The 24,220-nt window shown below is 31.6% G+C and overlaps 1 protein-coding gene across 1 annotated transcript in view; it reads right to left on the bottom strand.

Moving 5' to 3' along the window:
* Positions 1-24,220, bottom strand: part of LOC119604650 (regulating synaptic membrane exocytosis protein 1) — a 204,606-nt gene that overhangs the window by 685 nt on the left and 179,701 nt on the right. The window contains 4 exon segments of the mRNA XM_037957411.1: positions 57-218; positions 336-1,093; positions 12,505-13,232; positions 13,328-13,509. Coding sequence (XP_037813339.1) covers positions 57-218; positions 336-1,093; positions 12,505-13,232; positions 13,328-13,509 — 1,830 coding nt within the window.

Here is a 24,220-nt window from a genome sequence, read left to right as displayed (position 1 = left end):
ATACTTTGTTTTTTCCTGTTAAAAATATGGGTGATCACAGATCTTTTCTAAATTACCTGATATTTGATCGTTTGCTTATAGAATGGTTCAGCAGAATGCCGCACCACGCGAGTTTTCTTCTTATGACGCAAACGATCACCATCTTTTATATAGCATTTAACATAAGTATCTGGTGGCGTTTCACAATCAATGGGCACTATTTTGCGAGCACATATGATCTATAAGTAAAAAATTTAAATATTATTTATCAGCTTTATATTTTAAAACTAAAATTGTAAAGTAAAACTGGCTAAAACTCCTTGCGATAAAATTCATATGGGAATTTCTAATCTTACCTCAACTTCCACCGTTCCCTTGACCTTATTAAAGCCCATTTTAAGTTCACCATGACGTTCGGTTATCAAACGATAACCCTTGGGATGAATTTGTCCCGGTCCCAATTGTAGACCATAACTAGTCGCTATACCACTGATCGTCGATGAAACCGATGATGAGATATTACTGGTAGAGTCCGAAAGTGAAGTAAGATTTTTGGTACTGGTGTTCACAGACGATGGATACATGCTCTGTTTACGCATCATGGACGGGTTGTCTGTCGTAGGCTTAACACTATTCTTACGTAACATCTCAGGACTATCATATGCTTCACTAGCGCTGCTAATAAACATGCTACTCTTGCGTTGACGTGCACCCATAGTTGAATCTGTGGCCGCCATGGCATAAATACTGCCTTTGCGTTGTACATTCTCGTTGGCTTTTAGATTATACATGCTGCCCTTGCGTAAATGTTTTGGACTATCCTGTGTTCCCAAATAGTATTGTCGTTCGTTAATGCCCTGTGATACATTGGTAGCCGAAGAGGCTTGTTTTAACATTGAGAGTGCCTGTTTAGGTGTGGGAGGTGGTAAATTACCACCACTGCCCTTCCATTTCGGTGAGAAACGTTTGTCTTCTTCATCGGAAGGTGGACTGGTCGCTGTGTTGCCTATACCCACCGGCAACTGATGAACCACTATAGGCTGTTGTTGTGACAAATCATAAATTGAGCTCTTGCGACTGCTGGGATTACTGGGTAAACCCACACGGCTAGCACCTATAGTTAGAAATTTCATTAAAGTCTTATGTCATTTTTTGGGAACTTAATTAAAGGAATTTGCATTTAACGTAAATTATATAACGAATTTTCAAAAAAATAGTTTTTCTTTGTACTTAATACATGTGTTCTTTAGTTATTAGAAAGACAGTGTTTTTTTTTTTTCAAAAAAAGTTTACTAAAAATTTCAACAATAAAACAATTAAACATGCAGAGAAAAGTTTTAATTGTTTTCATTTTACTGCTACTACTCTAATACGCTTGAACAAATAAATGCTTTAAATTGAATGCAGAACAATTTTTATTTAAGTACTTACTTACACAATTACATATTGTTGTTTTGGGATTAAGTTTTAGGTGAAATAATATTTGCAAACAATTTGTTAGAAAATATGTTTGCATTTTTTTCTCAAATAGTTTGTTTTGTATATATGTATGTATTTGTTTTTTAAAGTCCTTATACTTGAACATAAGTTTAAAAGTTTTAAACAATTTGTTTAATGTTCAAAATTTTTAAAATTTAGATAAATATTAGGGGGTTTGTGTGGCTCCAGCCTTTGCTTTAGGTTATTTGGAAACTAGTTAAAAAATAATTCAATCTTGAGACTTAAAGATGGCGTTTATATATATGTTATTAGAAGAAGTAGAAGTACGGAATACAGTTAGCTCTCCTCTTTAAGAGTTTGTCATTATTCCATTGCATCCATTTACAATAGACCTTCACGACCTGTAAGATGATGAGACTTCAGAATGTCTGCATGAATTCGACTTGATTTTTTGCGTATATTCCTTTCTCTTAAATCACATCTCATGTTTCTCATGGACATTTAGTTACAAATTTGATTAATCAAAATTCGTGGGCTGTGGACATAACATCCGAGTTCTGAAAGATTGGGATGTCGGGATTTTGTCTTGGCGTATTATATTATTCAGCCCATCATGGCACTGTAAAATGGATGCACATTATCTACGACCTTATGTACAAGTTTGCAAACTAACTTGAGTACTGTTAGGATTGGAGAGGAAGATTATAATGATTGAAATGGGTGTGACAACCGGTATCTGTGCAATTGGAGCTCGAAACTGCAGAGTAGGTTTTATGCAGAGTCTGTGTAAGAAATATTCCACGATGAACTAGATGATGTAGCTAGGCATGATATAAGCAAACTTCTAGGTTTTGTAACGAGAAAAGATGTTCACTTTTTAATTTGGATAGATATTCAATTATTGTCAATTTTCTCTCAAACTTTCAATCTAAATTCATACTTTTGTGTTTCATAAGAGTATCATAATGGGGTCTGTAGGTAACTGATTAGCAAAACAGTGTATGATAAGGGATCGATGTCTTTAGCAGGGGGTTATGTAAAGGTGTCACAATCTAAGGTGGACACAATTGGGCCGGGACTGCCGGGGAATTCTGTATTTGTTTCCTCTCTTCAACTGATCAGTGAAATAGTGTGTGATAATGGATTAAAGTCTTTAGCAGGGATGTACAGAATTTGGCCGGAACTACCGGATAATTCTGTATTATTTCCTTCCTGTAACTAATCAGCGAAACAGTGTACGATAAGGGAGCGAGGACTTTAACACGAAATTAAATTACGTAACATACATAAGTCAAAAGCCAAACTGGAATTATAACCAACTATTAATAAAGTTAAAATGCCGAAAATCCTCTTAATTAAAAGTTAAACACTTTACAAAATAAACCAAAATTCATTATTTCCACTAAATCGATATATTATAAATGAAATCTAAAATTTTGTATGTATAATTAAAAGATTAACTTTATATAAAAAACATCTTTTATTAGTTTATACCAGTATTATAGATTTATTATATAAAAAGCTTTGGTAAATCGTTCTCCTGGTATTGAAAAACATTTTACTAAGTATTCAAGGATGATTATTTACAGATTATGTTATATAAATATTAAAACGATTTACGGATGGTGAATGGTCATTATGGTATTAAGTAATTTCAAAAATGTAGTTATTAAATTATGTAAAATGAATTGAGAAAGAAAGTAAATATTTGATATTGATTGGTTACAGCAAACATCAACATTGTACTCATATATACTAAAATGTAGTTACTTGTAATTTATTATTTGAAGTGGACCAGTCATTGTATATTAAGAACTGAAAAGGATACTTAATAAAAATGTTATTCAGACATCATTGTATTAAGGATTATTTAATGACTTGAAGTGTTTTTATAACATTATTATTTTGTAAATGTCAATTTACTAAATGACAAATATTATTAAAAGGACTTGATTTTGAAGGAAAAATAATAATTATTGGACATTTAAAAGCTTTGTGGTTTTGGAGAAATCAGAGTTGTATTATTAAACTTCAGACTTCGTAAATTCAGAGTACTGTAATCGTAGACGGACATTAATGACCATTTGCACCGTTTAAGGGAATATAATTCGATCACATTAACTTGGTGTTGGATGCCTTAGATCATATCCGTCAGAGAAAGTATCTGCTCTTATCTAATACAATTGATTATAGATAAATGCGAGACTGAAGTAAAATTCTTTGTTCTGCTATTGCCTTATAACGTATAACGCATTTCAGGACCTCCTTATGTGTGCTCCCATAGTTGATTCTCTGACTATTAAGGCAGTTCTAATATTATGTATATTACATATCGAATTTCGTTGTATGTAGAATGATCATAGATGAGCATAGGGGCAAAACCACTGTAATGGAAAGTGGATATTTTAGACTGTTATTATGCTAATAGAGTTGTGTGGGGTAGTTGGCTGGTACCAAGCATTATACAAGGCCTTTTGGAAAGGTTATGTAAACTTCTGCTCTTCTCATAACCGAAGCTTTGAGTAAAACTACAACTATTGGATTGTGTGTCTTATTTAAGTAGTTACCAGTGCAGTGTGATTCGAATTAATGACATGAACTGCTGCTAGATTAGGTACCATTGGCGAATGTCAAATTACCTATTTTTCAGGGTTGATGAAATCCTCACAAGAACACCTACTTCAAACGGAACGTTAGTCTTGAATGTGAATACATTCGATTACAAATTTAATTTAATTTGAAACATAACTGTGAGTGAAACCTTTTTCGATGAAATTTCCAGTTACTATTCAGAATAAAGTTTGTACATCACAAACTTATTTTAAACATAGAAAACTTTAATGCAAAAATGAATCAAATCTATTTTTTTCTGCTTATTCAACAAATCATTTTCATTCAATCGCCAAAAAGTTTCGATATGGATTAAAACAAAAACAAAAGAAAGAATAACATATTAAAACAAATAAATGAAATGAACGAAAAAATAAATAGATACAAATGAAAAAAAAAAAAAAAAAAATTCATAATCATTTCATCATCAGTGTTGAGTCAACCAACAACTACTCATATGAATAAATCTTATTTCTAAATATTGCTGAGTTATTATTTTGTTGTGTAACCATTTAAGGTAGTAGCAGTGGACGGGGATACATAGAACACTTGAAGAAATTAAGTTGTTAGATTTATAAGTAGATTTTTCAACGATAGACCACAGTTTCTATTTGATGCTATGGATACCAGCAGCAGAAACTTGTCATGAAGAGGTTGTGAGGCTTGGCTACCACAAAACCCAACAGAACGCACAATTTCTCAAATATTGGTTGGTGGTAATTGGCATTAAAGGTAGATGTTGGTAGACCCGTCATCTCTTCTTGTTTGAAACTTAGAGTAAAATATTTAATGTAGATATTAAGGCAAGATGTCTTTCAGACTACAGTTTTCGAGAATCGCTCTGCCGGCGACTGTGTTTTTACTTTCAGTATGGGTCTAAACGACTGCTTTGCGTCGCAATCTAAGGTGTGCACAATTGTGCCAGGACTACCGAGGAATTCTGTATTTATTTCCTCTCTGTAACTGATCAGCGAAACAGTGTAGGACAAGGGATAGAGGTCTTTAACAAGGGATTATGTAAAAGTGTCAGAATCTAAGGTGGACACAAATTGGCAGGGACTACCGAGGAATTCTATGTTTGTTTCCTCTTTGTAACTGATCAGCGAAACATTGTTGTACAAGGGATCGATGTCTTTAGAAAGAGGTTATGTAAAAGTGTAGCAATCCAAGTGGGAGACAATTAACCGTGACTACTGGAAATTCTGTATTTGTTTCCTCTCTATAACTGATCAGTGAAACAGTGTATGATGAGGAATCGAGGTCTTTAGCAAGGGCTTATGTAAAAATGTCACAATCTAAGGTGGACACAGGGACTACCGAGGAATTCTGTATTTGTTTCCTCTCTGTAACTGATTAGCGAAACAGTGTATAATAAGGAATCGAGGTCTTTAGCAAGGGCTTATGTAAAAATGTTACAATCTAAGGTGGACACAGGGACTACTGAGGAATTCTGTATTTGTTTCCTCTCTGTAACTGATTAGCGAAACAGTGTATGATAAGGGATCGAGGTCTTTGGTAAGGGGTTATGTAAAAGTTTCCACCATAATGTTAAGATATTTCATGTTTTTGCATAATATGTATACGGACATCATTCCTTCGCCATTCATTTATTCAGTGTATTCATGTGACCCAATAAAAACACATGTAATAAAACCACGTCAACAAAAAATACTCCTCATAACCATAAAACTCAAAAGGTAAAAATGAAAGTATAAAACATTTCGTTTATGACAACGATGTTCTTCTCATATCACATAAATTTTTAATGTTTACTAAGTAATAATTGTTGTAATACTTGCGAAAAGTTTATAAGAAACGTAACAACTCAAGAAAAAGGGATAATCGGCTTAATGCCAACCAAAATCTTATTAAATTTAGTGCTGAATAAAAATTCAATATAAAAGAAGAAAATCGCACAGACAAAAAGGTATACTTTTTTTTAAGTACTTATGCACCCGTATAGGCACACAAACAAACAACAACGAAAGAAATATGCTAAAAAAGGTCTTTATAAAATAAATATTTTTTAATAATGTGTATCTATAAATTTTTTACTTTCTAACTAAAATATGTTTATATTGGATACAATATACAATTTATACATGATTAAGGACAACAAATGTGATGTAATCAATGTGTTTGTTGTTGGTTGATGATGGCGGTGGAGATGTTAATGGTCATATGTTTTGGAAAATAGAGAAAAAAAAAAAAAAAAAAAACAGACAATAGGAAGACTTTGCAAATTTAAATATGAGATAGGAAAACTTTTTAGATATTAAAATTAAAAAATATGTTTTCCTTCATAAAGTATTTGTAAGAAAAAGTAATTTATTTTTCTTACAAAAGAGATTAAAATTAAACAAAATTTATTATAATGATTATTATTCACAGTTATAATATCGTTGTTTTCCTAAGATTAAACTGTCTGCTATTAGTATAATGGTGTTAGGAACAGTAACGACATCCGCCTAACTTCCATAACACACTAGAGTATTTTATAAAAAAAATTGTATTTAAAATAAATATAAATAGGCTTTTAAAATATATAATTCCTCAACTTGTTTACTCCTTCATTATCCATCTAACTTGTGCTTTGGTAAATATTTATGCCCCAAAACCATCGAAAACACTCTTACTCTTGTTTTTGTTTAACTTAAACATTACCTTCTTGCATCTTTTGAAAAAATAAATCTAAATTCTAATCAAAATTTATATTTATAAATATCATAACTTTCCATAACATTCACCCTTTTCTTTCCTGTTACTCAAACTGATGTAAATCAAAATTTGAACACAGAAAATACTACTACACCATCACAAAACTTTGAAAATAAAAGGAAAAAACTTTTGAAAACTTTTTCATTTGCTACGGTTTGCTTGGTTGGTTGGTTGGTTGGTTTGGTCTCAACAACAAGAACAACAAAGTACATACTTTAGCATCAAAACATATTTAACGCTTTTGTAATTCTTAAACTTATAACTCATCATTTTGTTTCTATACTACGATAAAATATTGACGTTGTTTTGGTTACACACACTCACTCACTCTCTGACAATCAAGATTTCAAGGTTTAAGGTAAATGAAATTTTCAATACCAAATAATCGGAAATTTTTCTTTGTTTTTTTTTCACATTACAATTTCCACATTGAAAGAGGAAAGCCACACGCTAAAATGAGCTGAAAACGAATGAGAAAAACTTAATTTCAAGCATAAATTATTGACAAATACTTGACATACATACACAGAGAAAACAGTTTCGTTGTGGCAACCGAATTTGTTGCCAATCGAATTTGGTCGGTTACGACAACTATCACATCAATCGATTGTAATAGCCGAATATTTCAATACAATGTACCGTATAATTTATATAGACTAACCGAAAATATTGGTTAACATAACTCCAAATGGTATTGAAAAATTCGATTATAGTAATGGAATCATGGTATTTTAAAATTTTTTATTTTCGTATTTTTAAATAACATTTGACAAGAATTTTACCCAGGAAAATATTATGTGCTTGTGAACGTCACCAATCTTTTCCATCTTCAAACTTTTCTTGAAATTAAAATGTATCCATACTTCATGTTTAATGGATGGAATATATGAATGTATTTCCAATGGTCTCCAATTGCAAACTAGCCTTTTATGTGACTGATGAAATGTAGCTAAAGGAGAAATCAGCAAATATGTTACATTCAAATGCATTTTGAATATTTAGATAGAAACTTACACTTATTGTACAAATATTTTATATAAATTGTTTAAATTTTATAAATTTTATTTCTGTTATTTTTATTTTGAAAATGTCAAATTATTATTAAAAATTTGATTCGATTGAGACAAAAGTATTTAGTGTTGCTGTATCCGAATATTACAATTGTCTACAAAACATTGATGGTTACAGTAACTGAAACATACTCATAACAGATATTTTGATTGTAGTAATCGAAATGTTAGTTATTAAAACATATCTTTTTAAAATCAAGTTGATTGTCTCTACTGATTTATCCAAGTAGTATAACAACAGCACATATTGATTGAGAACACTTTCTTGAATATTACTGGAACTGTAATTCTTTTATAGATATGAATTTTTAATTGTAAATATAGAAATTCGTTTATATTTATAATTTTTTAATAATCGCAAAGGAAATTCGGAACATATTACTAATTTACTGTATTAGTAACCAATTTCCAACTCTTCTTTTTTCTGTGTGTAGTCGTGCTTGTTCAACGAGTTTATTTTGTCTTATTGAATACTGAATATTGGCTGGCGTTAAGAAGTGGGACGTTATAATGCGGGTATGATTTTCAAAAGTGCTGATTTCGATATATATTCTTCATTTTTTTCTTTCTTCATTTGTTATAACGAAAAAAATCTGAATAAATGTTTTAGGGTTCATTTAAGTGGATTTATTTAAACATTATTTTGACAAGTTTTTATCAACTTTCGTTCTTTTTTTGTTTAATACTTATTAAATATTTGCATTAGAAAATTTTGCAATTGGTTTTCAGTTTAAGAGCGTTAAAAAAATCAATAGTTTAAATAAATAAAAAAAGTTTGTTTTTGTTTAACTTTAAAGTAAATGTAATTGAAGGTCTTCATATATCAGAGATGAAATGAGGAAAATAAGATAAGTTTTTGCCTTTAAAAAGTAAGGAGTAGTCTAAAATCTCCTCCAAGAAATGAAGAGAACTAAAACGTATTCTTTTTCAAAACTGACTGGTATAGTATACTATAGATCAACAAGTCTGTAATGGTATTTAATGAAAACACTAGAAAGACAGCTCAGCAATATCCCTTCTTCGTCTATCTTTTTCAAGGTATATACAGCACGCTTACCTTAAGTAAAGCTTTGTGAACCATCCCTGTATGGTCATTAGTGGATAGGAAATATTCTGAAGATCCTGAAAGGATTGGCTATTTTGTGTCTTATGATGTCTTGTTTTAAAAATATCAGGTCAATGCCAGACAATAGAGCCTGGACTAAAGAAACAGTTTTTTGAGATGATGTGACCTTAATCTACAATATCGATTGCACGCTTACCTTAAGGAAAGCTTTGTGAACCATCCCTGTATGACGTCGTCATTAATAGACGGGAAATATTCTGAAGATCATGAAACGATTGTCTATTTCGTGTCTTATGATGTCTTGTTGTAAAAATATCAGGTCAATGCCAGACAATAGAGCCTGGACTGAAAAAAACAGTTTTTCGAGATGATGCGATCTTAATCTACAATGTCGATTTCAAAAATTATTACATGTAACGACTTAGGCCTTAGGAGAAAGTAATCTCAAGACGCCGACCATTTACAAAGATAGTGTTTTTTCTATCAGGCTTATCAATACCAAAAAGTAAAAGGTCGAAATGTCTTCTTAATTGTATCAACTCCTTCTCCCAACTCAGATGACACTTTTTTGATTTCATATGAGTTTTCTTCGGAAAAAACTGTTCCTCGAACGGTAGAAATGAAAATCAGGTGATCCACTTAAACTTTTTGATTCGTTATGGATTCCTGAACATGAGCGTACTGGGATTGTCATCGAAAAAACTGTTTCCTGAATGTGGTATCGAAATTGATCGGCGAATGGGAAACAATAGAAATGGACTCGTTTTGTCTGGTCCTGTCTTTAACAATATGGACATCAATACTCTTGACCGCTGATAGCAATTCGTTGAGTATAATAACTAGAAGAAATTCAAATGGCTTTCGATTGCTCTTGCTATCCGTTATTAAATAATAAAAAATGTGATATTGTCACAGAAAATAACCCCTGAGCATGTTACCTAGATGATCTTGCGCATCATGGGGGAAATACTTCTAGTCTGCCGGGACAGTGATCATGTGGTGTCAAATATATCTTCGGGCTTTCCTTGGAATGATTTGATCTCGGGTAGAACCAGGGAGCCTTTTAATCTGCTACCACGGGAACCGGTAGCCCACAGGGCAGAGTTTCAATTTTTGTTACCTTGATGATCTTTCGCATCATGGGGGAAATACTTCTAGTCTGCCGGGACTATAAATTCGTGGTATTAAATGTATCATCGGCCTTTCCTTGGAGTGATTTGATCTAGGGTCGAACCAGGGAGCCTTATAATCTGCTACCACGGAACCGGTAGCCCACAGATCAGAGTTTCGGTCTTTGCCTTGTCCCGGTTATTGGATAGGTCCTTTCGGGGTGCACGTAGTGTCCAAACTTGCGGGAAGAGAATGTTGGTTTAAAAAGTCTATATTTGGGGATAAGTTCGGTGCTGTTGCCGAAAAGAATAAGAGTCAGCCCTCAGAGGAGTGAGGGATTTAGGAATGAGTTGGTGTCAAGTGGCTTTATTTTGAACCCAAACTTGCGGGAAGAGAATGTTGGTTTAAAGAATGAAGACTGGTAAAGTCTATATTTGTGGATAAGTTCGGTGCTGTTGCCGAAAAGAACAAAAGACAGCCCACAGAGGAGTGACTGTGATACTAAGATTTGGGAATGAGTTGGTTTCAAGTGTATATGATACGGAGTGAATGTGGGAGTAAGCGGACCTCAGCCATCTGTATACCTATAGTGAGTGTATAGGATGTTTTTTTTTTTCAAATAATGTGTGGCGTGGATGAGAAGTTTGTTGGGTTGAATGGCGATAGATGTTAGGTATCTTATACAAGTGATACCATTCAATTTTTCTTCCTTTTCAGGGTATGTTCAGGGTTTACTTTATCCATAATAGATTTACTATACTATGTTCTATGTGAGTAAGAACAAATCTTCGGCTTATTTGATGGATTCGTATTTCGATATACCGATTATGTTTCTAGGTGCTGTTGCCGAATCAACAGAGGCCATCCCATTTGCGTGGTTCTAAACGTGATGCTAAAGTGATGGTTTTGCATCTCGGAAGTTACGCAACTGGCAGCAATGCTCAGAGATTAGATAGCTAGAATACTTGAGAAAAGTGCTTTAACATAGACCGACAGAATCATGTACAACAATTGCGTGTAAGAAGCACAAAGGGTTGGTGGTCAGTTGTTTATGATGCTCTCCCTGTGGTTGTAAAAGTACCAACGTTATGTATTTCTTATTACAATATTCTCCCACAAGGAGGCTTTTTCACAAGAAATCATTATAACTTTTATCACTTTCGGCACTTATTTGAAATCCAATGTTGCATAATCCTTTTACAGGATTTTGATAATTATATTTTAAAACTTTATCCCATACACATGCACATTTTCGATTAAAATTTATTTACATATTCACCAGCAAACAAACCCCTTATTATCATTATCATAATTATTATTAAATTTGTGTTGTTTTGATACCAGGTTGCGTATAATTGTTATTAATAAATCGAATTAAATATTAAACATGCGTACCATGGTATTATGGTATATATGAATTTTTGTTTGTTTAATTTAAATTTTTAATGTGTTTTGTTTTTAATAAGAGAGAGAGAGAGATAAACAGGAAATAAAAACAAACATGCTTAATAAGTACAACAAACTGTGTAGGTGTGCATAAAAAATTTCAACGGAAGTAAATATTCTAAATTAATTATTTTTTGGGGGGGAGGGTGAATTTTCAAAATAACAAACTCAACATAAAAACAGAACTCAATTCGAATTGAATAAATATAGAAAGAAAATTTTAACAAATTATTTTTAAAAATAATTCTTACCATTAATTAAGGGTTTTTGTTTAGAAAGTGTATTATTTAGATAATTTTAACAATTTATTTCAACGTTTAGCAATCCAATAGTTATTAAAGTTTTGACAAGTGTAAAATTGTGGACAATTTCTTCTTTACATTTATTTGACAGAATATTTGAAAATTGTTTTAAAAAGAAAATGGTTTGATGAAAATTATAGCTAAAGCAATTGGTAGAGTGCTTTTAAAGTGTGTCATTTGGTTTTGTTTTATTTAGATTTTTAATTTATTTGTTTTTAAATTTTTTTTATTAATTTAATTTATTTTTTTGTTTTAATTAACGTGCATTTTATTTGATTTTAATTTATAACTATTTAGGGATATTTTTGTTATTGTTGTGGCAAATAATAACGATTATTAGCAGTCCAAGTGTAGGGTGTATCAAGGCTTTGATAGTGTGACACCGATATTGTAGCTATTTTTTTTTTTAAATATAAAATTTTAAAACAAAAAATGGAAAGAAAAAAGACAATAAAATAGTTTCAAAAGTTGCACATAGTTTAAAAGTCCCATAGTGAAGAAAATATAATAAATACAGAAAGAGAGAAAGAGAGAGGGAGAGTAAGAGTTGAAAATGATAGACTGATAACTGTAGCAGGAGTACAAGACCATAGAGGATTGCATTAGTGATTAATAAAACTAAAATAAAAACATTTGCTTTGTTTAAAAAAAATAATTAGAAACAATTAAATTAAAAATAGAAGCTGTAAAGCTTTCACAGTGTTAGTTCTTTTTTTCGTTCTTAATTGGTATTAGTAATTAGAAATCAACTACAAATACTTACGCCTTGAACCCATTCTCTTCATGGGCTGTTCGGTGCCCAAACTCATGGCTCGTCCCAATTCGCCACGCACCGCCTTCAATGATTTCAATATTTCATCGGGATCTCTGCGTGCCACCGAAGATCGTCGTCGTCCCACTAAATACGTGGTCGGAGGTGGAGCCATATCATCTTCTCGATTCTTATCAGCATCTTGAAATGATGATCGACGAGAGCCGGGCAAAGAGCGTGAAAAATCTTTACCCAACTGATAGACTTCCACTTCCAGTGTTTCCGATTGGGATGAGCCTCGCCGCGAGCCCGCTATCCATGCATGATCTGGATGCAACAGGGACGTACACTCACCAATCGAATCCACATCATCCGATATGGAACGTTGCATATTGTAGTCGCGCCTCAGCAAACGTGAAACATCGCCTCCGGGACCGCCCGCAGCTATAGAGCCGCGCGGTGATACACTGGGGGATTTTGACATGCTGATGCCCCGCAGACCCTTTGGATCATCGAGGCGACACCAAATGGCACGATCGTCGAGAAAGGCCTGTTGCAATTCGAGGCTGCATTCACCCAGAAATATCGATTCGGTATGAGGTACCAAATCCCACAGTTGTATTTCAATATAACGATCCATGAGGCTATCGGCTTTCACGTGTGCGAATGTGAGGGTGGCATTCCAGATCGGGTTTTGGGCAGGCGGACAAACTTCGGTTTGTTGAACAGAGCCATCGCCGCTATGTACAAAAAAATATTTAAATATTATTAAGAAAACCTTATGTTTAAGAGATTTATTGACAAGTTCCAAACATTTCGTTTTTAAACCACTTACCACTTCGGCAATATACGAACTTTGGCATATGCTTCCGGTAAATTACCATGCCCATAGGCCTCATCACGCAAAGCCAAATCATCGGCTGCCATTAGACTCACTACCAGTTCACTACGTTCTGCATGATACCAAACTTGTACTTGTACTCTACCACTGACCTGTTTTTCTCTAGCAATTTGTTCCTAATTATTCAAAAGGAGTTTGTTAAACAAAACAACAAAGAATAAAAATAAAAATTAAAATAAGCCAGAGTCATGGGGGGGAAAGAGGAAGGGAAATATAATAGAATATTAGTAAAACATTATAAATATAAAATTGCAATTTTAATTAGAAAAAATAAACTTTCTACTCAATTAATTCTAAACTAAATTTATAAAATTACTTATATTTATTATTTCTTCTTTTTTAATATTGTATATTTTGCAAATTTTGTAATAAAATTATTTTTTTTTTGCAAATATTTTTTGGATAAAATGAGTTAAAATTTTTAATTATTTTTCATATTTGTTTTTTTATACATTTTTTTCTTAACAATTTATAGCAGGAAATGTAATTGTGGGTGTGTGTTTTTTTGTTTAGGTGTAGTTTTCAATTGAAAATTAATTTAAAAAATCTAAAAATATAACAAAATTAGTTATAATAAAAGTATAAATAAAATTTAAATGAAACTTTGCAAATTAGGTTGACAATTATAAATAAATTGTTCATGCTTAATAGGTACACAATCTATAAGACTAAAAAAACTATGATGATTATTATGAAGATAATTATATTGACATAAATTCGTATACATATTATAAAATTTAATTTTAAAATGGACACAACTACAAACATTTAGTTTTGTATAGTCTAGTCTTTATATGATATGAAAATATTGATTTATCATTTGCTGTTGAACATGTTCAAATTAGTTTAACAATTTTAAATTTTTAATAAAAATTTTTGTGGTTGAATTGATAGAAAAAATGACTTAGTCAATAGTCTGGTGTATAATTCAGGCTATTGTATAGTCTAGAATACAAAATTTCATGTCTAGTCTATATTATAGTCTATAGACTTGTCTAATCTATAGTATAGTCAGTCTATAATCTAGTATATAGTCTGGTCTACAGTCTTGTCTATAGTCTAGTCTATAGGCTAGTCTGTTGTCTAGTCTATAGTCTAGTCTAAAGTCTAGCCTATAGTCTAGCCTATAGTCTATCCTGTAGTCTAGTCTATAGTCTAATCTTAAGTATAGTCTTAAGTCTAGTCTTAAGTCTAGTCTTAAGTCTAGTCTTAAGTCTAGTCTTAAGTCTAGTCTTAAGTCTAGTCTTAAGTCTAGTCTTAAGTCTAGTCTTAAGTCTAGTCTTAATTCTAGTCTTAAGTCTAGTCTAAAGTCTAGTCTTAAGTCTAGTCTTAAGTCTAGTGTTAAGTCTAGTCTTAAGTCTAGTCTTAAGTCTTGTCTTAAGTCTAGTCTTAAGTCTAGTCTTAAGTCTTGTCTTAAGTCTAGTCTATAGTCTAGTCTATAGTCTAGTCTATAGTCTAGTCTATAGTCTAGTCTATAGTCTAGTCTATAGTCTAGTCCATAGTCTAGTCTATAGTCTAGTCTATAGTCTAGTCTATAGTCTAGTCTATAGTCTAGTCTATAGTCTAGTCTATAGTCTAGTCTATAGTAGTCTATAGTCTAGTCTATAGTCTAGTCTATAGTCTAGTCTATAGTCTAGTCTATAGTCTAGTCTATAGTCTAGTCTATAGTCTAGTCTATAGTCTAGTCTATAGTCTAGTCTATAGTCTAGTCTATAGTCTAGTCTATAGTCTAGTCTATAGTCTATAGTCTAGTCTATAGTCTAGTCTATAGTCTAGTCTATAGTCTAGTCTATAGTCTAGTCTATAGTCTAGTCTATAGTCTAGTCTATAGTCTAGTCTATAGTCTAGTCTATAGTCTAGTCTAGTCTAGTCTATAGTCTAGTCTATAGTCTAGTCTATAGTCTAGTCTATAGTCTAGTCTATAGTCTAGTCTATAGTCTAGTAGTCTATAGTCTAGTCTATAGTCTAGTCTATAGTCTAGTCTATAGTCTAGTCTATAGTCTAGTCTATAGTCTAGTCTATAGTCTAGTCTATAGTCTAGTCTATAGTCTAGTCTATAGTCTAGTCTATAGTCTAGTCTATAGTCTAGTCTATAGTCTAGTCTATAGTCTAGTCTATAGTCTAGTCTATAGTCTAGTCTATAGTCTAGTCTATAGTCTAGTCTAGTCTAGTCTAGTCTAGTCTAGTCTAGTCTAGTCTAGTCTAGTCTAGTCTAGTCTAGTCTAGTCTAGTCTAGTCTAGTCTAGTCTAGTCTAGTCTAGTCTATAGTCTAGTCTAGTCTAGTCTAGTCTAGTCTAGTCTATAGTCTAGTCTAGTCTAGTCTAGTCTAGTCTAGTCTAGTCTAGTCTAGTCTAGTCTAGTCTAGTCTAGTCTAGTCTAGTCTAGTCTAGTCTAGTCTAGTCTAGTCTAGTCTAGTCTAGTCTAGTCTAGTCTAGTCTAGTCTAGTCTAGTCTAGTCTAGTCTAGTCTAGTCTAGTCTAGTCTAGTCTAGTCTAGTCTAGTCTAGTCTAGTCTAGTCTAGTCTAGTCTAGTCTAGTCTAGTCTAGTCTAGTCTAGTCTAGTCTAGTCTAGTCTAGTCTAGTCTAGTCTAGTCTAGTCTAGTCTAGTCTAGTCTAGTCTAGTCTAGTCTAGTCTAGTCTAGTCTAGTCTAGTCTAGTCTAGTCTAGTCTAGTCTAGTCTAGTCTAGTCTAGTCTATAGTCTAGTCTAGTCTATAGTCTAGTCTAAAGTCTAGTCTATAGTCTAGTCTATAGTCTAGTCTATAGTCTAGTCTATAGTCTAGTCTATAGTCTAGTCTATAGTCTAGTCTATAGTCTAGTCTATAGTCTAGTCTATAGTCTAGTCTATAGTCTAGTCTATAGTCTAGTCTATAGTCTAGTCTATAGTCTAGTCTATAGTCTAGTCTATAGTCTGGTCTATAGTCTAGTATATAGTCTAGTCTATAGTCTAGTCTATAGTCTAGTCTATAGTCTAGTCTATAGTCTAGTCTATAGTCTAGTCAAAAATCTAGTCTACAGTTCAGTGTATACTCTAGTCGAAAATCTAGTCTACAGTCCAGTGTACAGTCCATTCTATACTGCCGTATATTATCTAGAATATACTATGTCTAGTCTATAGTCTACTTTACAGTCATTACATTAGTATATTATTAAAATCAATCAATTTATTTTACACTAAAATTTAATGTTATACATTTTTAACATTAAACTAATTTTATATTCTTGAATTTTTCCTTACAATGTGTCACAATTGTTCCACAATATTATCAATCATTTGGCACTCTTTTAAGTTTCAAATATAAAATTTTCCCATAAAATGTTCACTAGTCACCTGTAGATGACATAAAATCAATAAAAAGTAAGAATATTTTGCTGAGAAAATGTACAATATAAAAACTTATAGACTAGGTGCAAAAATTTTCATGGAGGAATTCATATTAGGAGTGCACTGATTTTATGGATCTAGTAAATGTTGTCAATCTCAAACTTAGCGAGGTTATTTTAGGGGCTCGAGTTATTTTACGGATTCAAGCGATAAATTGCTGACTTATAATCAGGAAATCACGACTACTTTAGCATATAAGGGAGAATTAGTGTTTTTTTAAACACAATGTGTATCAAATGAAATGTAGTTTATGGAACAGTGCTAAGTTGTTTATCAGCAACTATTTTTTATTGTCAACAATATGTTGTTTAGTATTATAAGTAGTGAATCTTATTTTGAAAATCCGGGATGCAAATGCCATACAATTGGTTCTAGTCAATTAAATTATTTCGTTCTCTTTTTGCTGCAATTTAATTTGGCAAATGATACGTAATAATTTTGATATTAAAAACTTTCTCTTAACATATATGAGTTTTTATGAAATGCATTTTTTTCCTTGGCAGAAAAAGTTTTTTTATGCGGATTTTATAAAATAATGCTTTCAACATTTTACACACAGATACATTAAATACAAAGTCAGTCAATTATTTAGTTAAACTAAATTATGTGATGAAAGTTTATCTACAAATGGAAAAAATAAAATAAAATTTTACACAAAAAAATAAAAAGCAGAAAAATGTGATATATACATGACATACTTATGAGAGCAGTAAAAATGTTAAATTTACAAATGAAATATTTACTAACAACATTTATAAACACAAATATACATACATAAGTAGTTAAATATACACGAATTTATAAACATTTCTACTTAAATTATTTAAATGCACAAAAATAAATATAAAGTATAAATCACATTAAAAACTTTATACAGGAAATACTATAAATAAACATTACTTTTTACACACTTAAATTTCAAGATGTAAGTATTTCCATAAATAAGTAAATTTCCTTTTATAGTTTTTAATGGAAAATGGGAAATGTTTTTCAAAGAAATTCTTTTTTATGTCAGCATAAAGTTTGAAATTTCTTAAAATTATTATTTGGGGAAAATCGTAAATGTAAATAAACTATTCTGTTTTTTGGAATTCCTAAAATGGTTTTATTTAATTTATACAAGTTTAACAGTTTCGCTCTTAAACAAGAATGGAAATTTAGTACTATAGTGCTTTTCAGCACTTTTTGTCTATAGTCTAGTCTATAGTTTAGTCTATAGTCTAGTCTATAGTCTAGTCTATAGTCTAGTCTATAGTCTAGTCTATAGTCTAGTCTATAGTCTAGTCTATAGTTTAGTCTATAGTCTTGTATGTAGTCTAGTCTATAGTCTAGTCTATAGTCTAGTCTATAGTCTAGTCTATAGACTAGTCTATAGTCTAGTCTATAGCTAGTCTATAGTCTAGTCTATAGTTTAGTCTATAGTCTTGTATGTAGTCTAGTCTATAGTCTAGTCTATAGTCTAGTCTATAGTCTAGTCTATAGTCTAGTCTATAGTCTAGTCTTAGTCTAGTCTATAGTCTAGTCTATAGTCTAGTCTATAGTCTAGTCTATAGTCTAGTCTATAGTCTAGTCTATAGTCTAGTCTAGTCTAGTCTATAGTCTAGTCTATAGTCTAGTCTATAGTCTAGTCTATAGTCTAGTCTATAGTCTAGTCTATAGTCTAGTCTATAGTCTAGTCTATAGTCTAGTCTATAGTCTAGTCTATAGTCTAGTCTATAGTCTAGTCTATAGTCTAGTCTATAGTCTAGTCTATAGTCTAGTCTATAGTCTAGTCTATAGTCTAGTCTATAGCTCTAGTCTATAGTCTAGTCTATAGTCTAGTCTATAGTCTAGTCTATGTCTAGTCTATAGTCTAGTCTAGTCTAGTCTATAGTCTAGTCTATAGTCTAGTCTATAGTCTAGGCTCTATAGTCTAGTCTATAGTCTAGTCTATAGTCTAGTCTATAGTCTAGTCTATAGTCTAGTCTATAGTCTAGTCTATAGTCTAGTCTATAGTCTAGTCTATAGTCTAGTCTATAGTCTAGTCTATAGTCTAGTCTATAGTCTAGTCTATAGTCTAGTCTATAGTCTAGTCTATAGTCTAGTCTATAGTCTAGTCTATAGTCTAGTCTATAGTCTAGTCTATAGTCTAGTCTATAGTCTAGTCTATAGTCTAGTCTATAGTCTAGTCTATAGTCTAGTCTATAGTCTAGTCTATAGTCTAGTCTATAGTCTAGTCTATAGTCTAGTCTATAGTCTAGTCTATAGTCTAGTCTATAGTCTAGTCTATAGTCTAGTCTATAGTCTAGTCTATAGTCTAGTCTATAGTCTAGTCTATAGTCTAGTATATAGTCTAGTCTATAGTCTAGTCTATAGTCTAGTCTATAGTCTAGTCTATAGTCTAGTCTATAGTCTAGTCTATAGTCTAGTCTATAGTCTAGTCTATAGTCTAGTCTATAGTCTAGTCTATAGTCTAGTCTATAGTCTAGTCTATAGTCTAGTCTATAGTCTAGTCTATAGTCTAGTCTATAGTCTAGTCTATAGTCTAGTCTATAGTCTAGTCTATAGTCTAGTCTATAGTCTAGTCTATAGTCTAGTCTATAGTCTAGTCTATAGTCTAGTCTATAGTCTAGTCTATAGTCTAGTCTATAGTCTAGTCTATAGTCTAGTCTATAGTCTAGTCTATAGTCTAGTCTATAGTCTAGTCTATAGTCTAGTCTATAGTCTAGTCTATAGTCTAGTCTATAGTCTAGTCTATAGTCTAGTCTATAGTCTAGTCTATAGTCTAGTCTATAGTCTAGTCTATAGTCTAGTCTATAGTCTAGTCTATAGTCTAGTCTATAGTCTAGTCTATAGTCTAGTCTATAGTCTAGTCTATAGTCTAGTCTATAGTCTAGTCTATAGTCTAGTCTATAGTCTAGTCTATCATAGTCTAGTCTATAGTCTAGTCTATAGTCTAGTCTATAGTCTAGTCTATAGTCTAGTCTATAGTCTAGTCTAGTCTAGTCTATAGTTAGTCTATAGTCTAGTCTATAGTCTAGTCTATAGTCTAGTCTATAGTCTAGTCTATAGTCTAGTCATATAGTCCCATAGTCTATAGTCTAGTCTATAGTCTAGTCTATAGTCTAGTCATAGTCTAGTCTATAGTCTAGTCTATAGTCTGTCTATAGTCTAGTCTATAGTCTAGTCTATAGTTAGTCTATAGTCTAGTCTATAGTCTAGTCTATAGTCTAGTCTATAGTCTAGTCTATAGTCTAGTCTATAGTCTAGTCTATAGTCTAGTCTATAGTCTAGTCTATAGTCTAGTCTATAGTCTAGTCTATAGTCTAGTCTATAGTCTAGTCTATAGTCTAGTCTATAGTCTAGTCTATAGTCTAGTCTATAGTCTAGTCTATAGTCTAGTCTATAGTTAGTCTATAGTCTAGTCTATAGTCTAGTCTATAGTCTAGTCTATAGTATAGTCTATAGTCTAGTCTATAGTCTAGTCTATAGTCTAGTCTATAGTCAGTCTATAGTCTAGTCTATAGTCTAGTCTATAGTCTAGTCTATAGTCTAGTCTATAGTCTAGTCTATAGTCTAGTCTATAGTCTAGTCTATAGTCTAGTCTATAGTCTAGTCTATAGTCTAGTCTATAGTCTAGTCTATAGTCTAGTCTATAGTCTAGTCTATAGTCTAGTCTATAGTCTAGTCTATAGTCTAGTCTATAGTCTAGTCTATAGTCTAGTCTATAGTCTAGTCTATAGTCTAGTCTATAGTCTAGTCTATAGTCTAGTCTATAGTCTAGTCTATAGTCTAGTCTATAGTCTAGTCTATAGTCTAGTCTATAGTCTAGTCTATAGTCTAGTCTATAGTCTAGTCTATAGTCTAGTCTATAGTTAGTCTATAGTCTAGTCTATAGTCTAGTCTATAGTCTAGTCTATAGTCTAGTCTATAGTCTAGTCTATAGTCTAGTCTATAGTCTAGTCTATAGTCTAGTCTATAGTCTAGTCTATAGTCTAGTCTATAGTCTAGTCTATAGTCTAGTCTATAGTCTAGTCTATAGTCTAGTCTATAGTCTAGTCTAGTCTATAGTCTAGTCTATAGTCTAGTCTAGTCTAGTCTATAGTCTAGTCTATAGTCTAGTCTAGTCTATAGTCTAGTCTATAGTCTAGTCTATAGTCTAGTCTATACTCTAGTCTATAGTCTAGTATATAGTCTAGTATATAGTCTATTATATAGTCTAGTCTATAGTCTAGTCTATAGTCTAGTCTATAGTCTAGTCTATAGTCTAGTCTATAGTCTAGTCTATAGTTTAGTCTATAGTCTAGTCTATAGTCTAGTATATAGTCTAGTCTATAGTCTAGTCTATAGTCTAGTCCATAGTCTTGTATATAGTCTAGTCTGTAGTCTAGTCCATAGTTTAGTCTATAGTGTATCTTATAGTCTAGTCTATAATCCAATCAATTGTCTAGTTTACAGTCTAGTCTTTAGTCTAGTCTGGTCGATAGTATATTCTATAGTCTAGCCTATAGGCTAGTCTAAAGTGTAAATTAGTCTAGTTTATAGTCTAATGTGTAGTCTAGTCCATATATAGTCAATAGTCAAGTCTGCAGTCTACTCTATAGTCCAATCTATAGTCTAGTCTACTGTTTTCTCCATAATCTATAGTCTAGTCTCTAGTATATTCTATAGTCTGGTTTGTAGTCTGGTTTATAGTCAAAAATATATTATAGTCGTAAAATAATACTTTTTATTTGTTAAAAGTACTAGTTTTGGTATAATATAGTAATATATCAACAATGAGGTTTTTCATCCCTGCAAATTTTATTATAACAAGTTTATAAATATGTATAAAAAGTTATAAATTATAATTCAGTGTTAAAATAGTAATTTTCTGTATTAATTTAAATATTTATAACTAAAACATTTATTTATTTTTTTATAAACTATTTACTAAATATTTATATTAAATAAACTTTTCATCACATAATCCATCATCTATCATTCATTTGAATTTTTTTTCTTTTCAAACTTCAGTCAATTCCATTTCAGTTTAATATAAATCAATCAATTTGTCACTATTAAAGGAATATAACAAATGCATTTTCACTAGACATTTATTAAGCAAAATGTATTATTATTATTTTGGATCTGTTTTTAATTAAATTAAATCGGAAACATTTACAAAATTAATTTGAGATTTTTTAATCATTTACAAATTAGCCATTCGTTTTGTTACTTTAAATCATCAGTTGTTATTATCATATGAAGTATTCAAAAGTATTTTCTAAATATTTATATATAAAAATATAAATTTATTTCATAGCAATCAATATAACTCGTGCCAGCTGGGGTTACAATTTACATTAATCGGAAGGATGTAACAAAAATAAAATAAATTAAAAATAATTCAAAAAATATCCAACTAAAGAATATTTCAATATAGAAAGCAAAATATAAAATCATAACTTCAAATATCGAATTAAATAATAAAAAATAATTTTGTTCAGTGTATTTTATTGTCAAGTGTAAAAAGAGGAGTATTTTCTTATTTTTGCACGGGTTGATAATTTTAAAGTGTAAATTTTTAATAGTTTAGCATTCACAAAAAAGAGGACACTTTTTACAAGGTGCGTTTTTTTTAAGGGTTTCAAAAATTAACCATTACAAGAACTAAGAAAAGGAAAAACTATTTTATTTATATAAATTAAAAGTAGCATCTAATATGCACTAAATATCTACTTGATATATACCTACTTGCGGGTTATGCTTTAAATATTTCCTTTAAGCTGCATTTGTGAACTCTTTAAAATAATTAATGAACAGTTTACAAAACAAAAAACTTTGAGACAAATAGATAAAACCCATGAAAATCCTAAATATCTGAGCAATTCGAAAAGTCTTTCAATAACTTCTAACAGATTATAAGAAACTAGAACCTTCAATGACAACCACAACAATCATACATAAATATTGCCCCACTATAAATGTTTAATCAAATCAAGTCTCAAATAAACTTAAATATTATTCCCCCATTTAAATTATATTTCTCACACATATTGTTGAATATATAGCCACGATTTAAAAACAGATTATAGATACAAACTGTAGTCTCGACTACAGAAAAGACAAAACAAAACTCCAAAAACAAAAGAAAATTCCAATTCTCCAAAATAGTCTTTACACAAGAATAGACTTGGGAACAGGAAATACAGCAGACTAAAGAATAGACTATAAAGCAGGCTATACTCCTGACTATAGACCATAGTCTCGACTATGGAACAGCCTATAATATAGACTATAGAACAGACTTTACTCTCGACTATAGATCAGACCATAGTCTCGAATATAGAACAGACTATAGTCCCAATTATGGAACAGACTACAGTCTCGACTATAGAAAAGAATATAGAACAGACTATAGTCTCGAATATAAAACAGAGCATAGTCTTGACTATAGAACAGACCATAGTATCGACTATAGAACAGACCATAGAACAGACTATAGTCTCGACTATAGAACAGACTGTAGTCTCGAATACAGAACAGACTATAGTCTTGACTATGAAACAGACCATAGTCTCGTCTATAGAACAGACTATAGAAGAGAATATAGTTTCGAATATAGAACAGATCATAGTCTCGACTATAGAACAGACTATAGTCTAGAGTCAAGACTATAGAAGAGACTATAGTCTAGACTATAGATGAAACTATGGTCTTGACTATAAAATAGATTACAGTCTTGACTATAGAACAGATCATAGTCTCGACTATAGAACAGACTATAGTCTCGACTATACAACAGACTATAGTCTCGACTATAAATGACGCAATGGACTAGACTATAGAACAGACTATAGTCTAGACTATAGCCTAGACTATAGAACTGACTATAGTCTCGTCTATAAAACTGACTATAGTATCGACTATAAATGAGACTATAGTCTCGACTATAGATCAGATTATAGTCTCGACTATAAAACAGAACATAGTCTTGACTATTGAACAGACCATAGTCTTGACTATAGAACGGACTATAGTCTCGACTATACAACAGACTATAGTCTCGACTATACAACAGACTAAAGTCTCGACTATAAATGAGACTATAGTCTAGACTATAGACCAGACTACGGTCTCGACTATAGAACTGACTATAGTCTCGACTATGAAACAGATCGTAGCCTTGACTATGAAACAGACCATAGTCTTGACTATGGAACAGACCATAGTCTTGACTATAGAACAGACTATAGTCTCGACTATACCACAGACTATAGAACAGACTAAAGTCTCGACTATAAAACAGATCAAAGTCTTGACTATGGAACAGACCATAGTCTTGACTATAGAACAGACTATAGTCTCGACTATACAACTGACTATAGAACATACTAAAGTCTCGACTATAAATGATACTATAATCTAGACTATAGAACAGACTATAGTCTAGACTATAGAACAGACTATAGTCTAGACTATAGT

Source organism: Lucilia sericata, unplaced genomic scaffold (assembly GCF_015586225.1).
Source record: "Lucilia sericata isolate MDLA Ls3-8-SP2 unplaced genomic scaffold, ASM1558622v1 Contig000413F_arrow, whole genome shotgun sequence".
Classification (NCBI taxonomy): Eukaryota; Metazoa; Arthropoda; class Insecta; order Diptera; family Calliphoridae; genus Lucilia; species Lucilia sericata.
Note: the sequence above shows the minus strand (reverse complement) of the source record. Positions and strands in the feature narration are given on the sequence as shown.